A 2,138-nucleotide genomic window follows, 5' to 3' on the forward strand; every position below is an offset into this window, starting at 1 on the left:
CCAGTTTGTTATGTTATCCATTCCCTATTTCATGATTTTTTGTGTGTCAAGACTGTGAGCTGTATGACTACAGGAACCTCAGGATAGGTTAGGGGTTCAACAATCTATCCCCTGACCTTATTTGTACTTATTTTTTATAGAATAAATGAATTCATTGCAAACTAATACACTCACATGTGTGGACCAGAGGCCAAATATCCAGATTTTTCTCTTAGTAGTGCCTATACTATACACAAAATACGATAACAACATACATGAGATACTCCCAAGCCGCTCAGAACCAAAAGAAACTTCAGCAGAGGCAGTACACAAATATCATTCATAGGAACTCCTTCCACGCAGAATTGCCAGAAAATTCCCTAAGTCAATTGCTGACAGAAAATGCCAAAACTTTTCAAATTTTCATACATTAAATATTACATTTAAAGAAAAGTACAAATTTCCCCAACTCCTTGTATGGGATACTACATATATCATTTCAACTTTGGGGGATTATTCAGGGTCACAATCACGACTATCTTATTTTGCTATTCTTTTCTAAGCACTTCTTAGAGAAGAAGTTACACGAAGGCTATATGGTTATAGGAATGTTTACAACTTAACCAGCTTTGGCAAACACGTTTCATTTCATCTGCCAGCTCTGCCTGTGCGGTGGTAGCAGCTACCCAGGACACACTGCTGGAGAAAGGGAGGGCATGAACGAACGATGTCTGCTATGGAAACAGCACTGGGGAGTGGCGGTCCCAACGCTGTAGATGTGCCATATTAATCCTGCCCTAAAATATCCCCCAAGACTCCTCTACCTTTGCATTTCACCGTGACTTTCCTTTTGTTTCTTTGTTGGTTCTGAGCAGATCAATGCATGTGTCTCCAGCAACATTCCAGCTTGTCACCTGTGGCAGGCTAGGAGAGCAGACAAACCTGCTGAAAGCTGCATGAAATCTATTTCTGATGTGAGTTAATGTGGTAAAGGGTCCTCTTCCGTGAAAATGTATTGGGGCTCCGAGATGGGTATTGTCATGTGTTCAGAGGCTTCTCACGACTCGATCTGGGCTCACGACAGTGCTGGCTGGTGGAGACGACCACACGTGTGACCACCACAGAAACATGGGGTTTGTTCAAAAGCTAACAAAAGTTTGGTACATTACAGAAGGTCTTACAGAAACCAACAAGGAGAGCGTGCACACTGGATTATCAAATCATAATACATCTGTCACATGGAAACTTACGTTTCTGCTCTTTATTTCTTCTGACAGTAATTTTAATTCTTCGGTTAGCCTATTTTTCTCTCCATCAGATTCTTCTTTCAGCTCCTTTGTTTTCTGCACCATCTCGTGCATTTCCTGCTGCAGCTCAGTCTCCTTGGCAGTCATTGTGTTTACCTGAAATGTAATCTTTTGTTAGGACCTGCCTTTGGTTGTCTGTTTTGCTCAAATTAATCGCTCTGATACAACATACTCATGCCATTTACTTTGGCCTTCAGTAACAAAATGGAACCGGGCTAATCCTCACTTTACTAATCCACTCAACTAAGCATTCTCAGAACATGCTGGTGTGCTTACCTTTTCTTCTCAGCAAAGATTTAGTAAAAGACAGCAAGAAGGAAAGGAATGACAAGTAAAGATAATATTACTAAGTCTTAAAATCCCTCATAAAGGCATTAATTTGAATTAAACACCAGAGAATATTATATGAGGCAGTGTCTTAGTTTATCAGTTCTTGGATCACTACAAATCCCCCAATGCATACTAATCTGCAAGAAACATGCGTATGATTAGCTAAAACCAGTTAAAGAGCTGTTGTTTGCATTTGCCCCTTAAAGTTGAAACAGCCTGGTCTGGTTTGTCCCATCGTCCCTAATTGCCGTCCCTTGCAAGGTATACAAAAACCTGAAATTCTTGGAAAATACAGAGTGATGATGAATTACATTTTCTGGACACTCCTTTTTTCTTTAATATTTGTTCAGTAAAACTTTAATTTGAAGGAATCGCTTTCCTAGATCAGTATGTAAGCATATTGGACCAAAACTTAATTTTTCTTTAATAATTGAGCTTCTTGATGGCAGATCGTCCCTTTAATCACCAGCTAATAAAATAGGAGACTGCATAAAGAGAAGGTACAAAAGAAGGAACTGAAAG

The 2,138-nt window shown here is 39.6% G+C and overlaps 1 protein-coding gene across 1 annotated transcript in view; it reads right to left on the minus strand.

Moving 5' to 3' along the window:
- CENPF (centromere protein F, 350/400kDa) overlaps nucleotides 1–2,138 on the minus strand; it is a 62,546-nt gene that overhangs the window by 14,009 nt on the left and 46,399 nt on the right. The window contains exon 14 of the mRNA XM_012638319.1: nucleotides 1,230–1,382. Coding sequence (XP_012493773.1) covers nucleotides 1,230–1,382 — 153 coding nt within the window. The remainder of the gene's footprint in view (nucleotides 1–1,229; nucleotides 1,383–2,138) is intronic.

This window comes from Propithecus coquereli, unplaced genomic scaffold (assembly GCF_000956105.1).
Source record: "Propithecus coquereli isolate 6110/MARCELLA unplaced genomic scaffold, Pcoq_1.0 Scaffold129, whole genome shotgun sequence".
Classification (NCBI taxonomy): domain Eukaryota; kingdom Metazoa; phylum Chordata; class Mammalia; order Primates; family Indriidae; genus Propithecus; species Propithecus coquereli.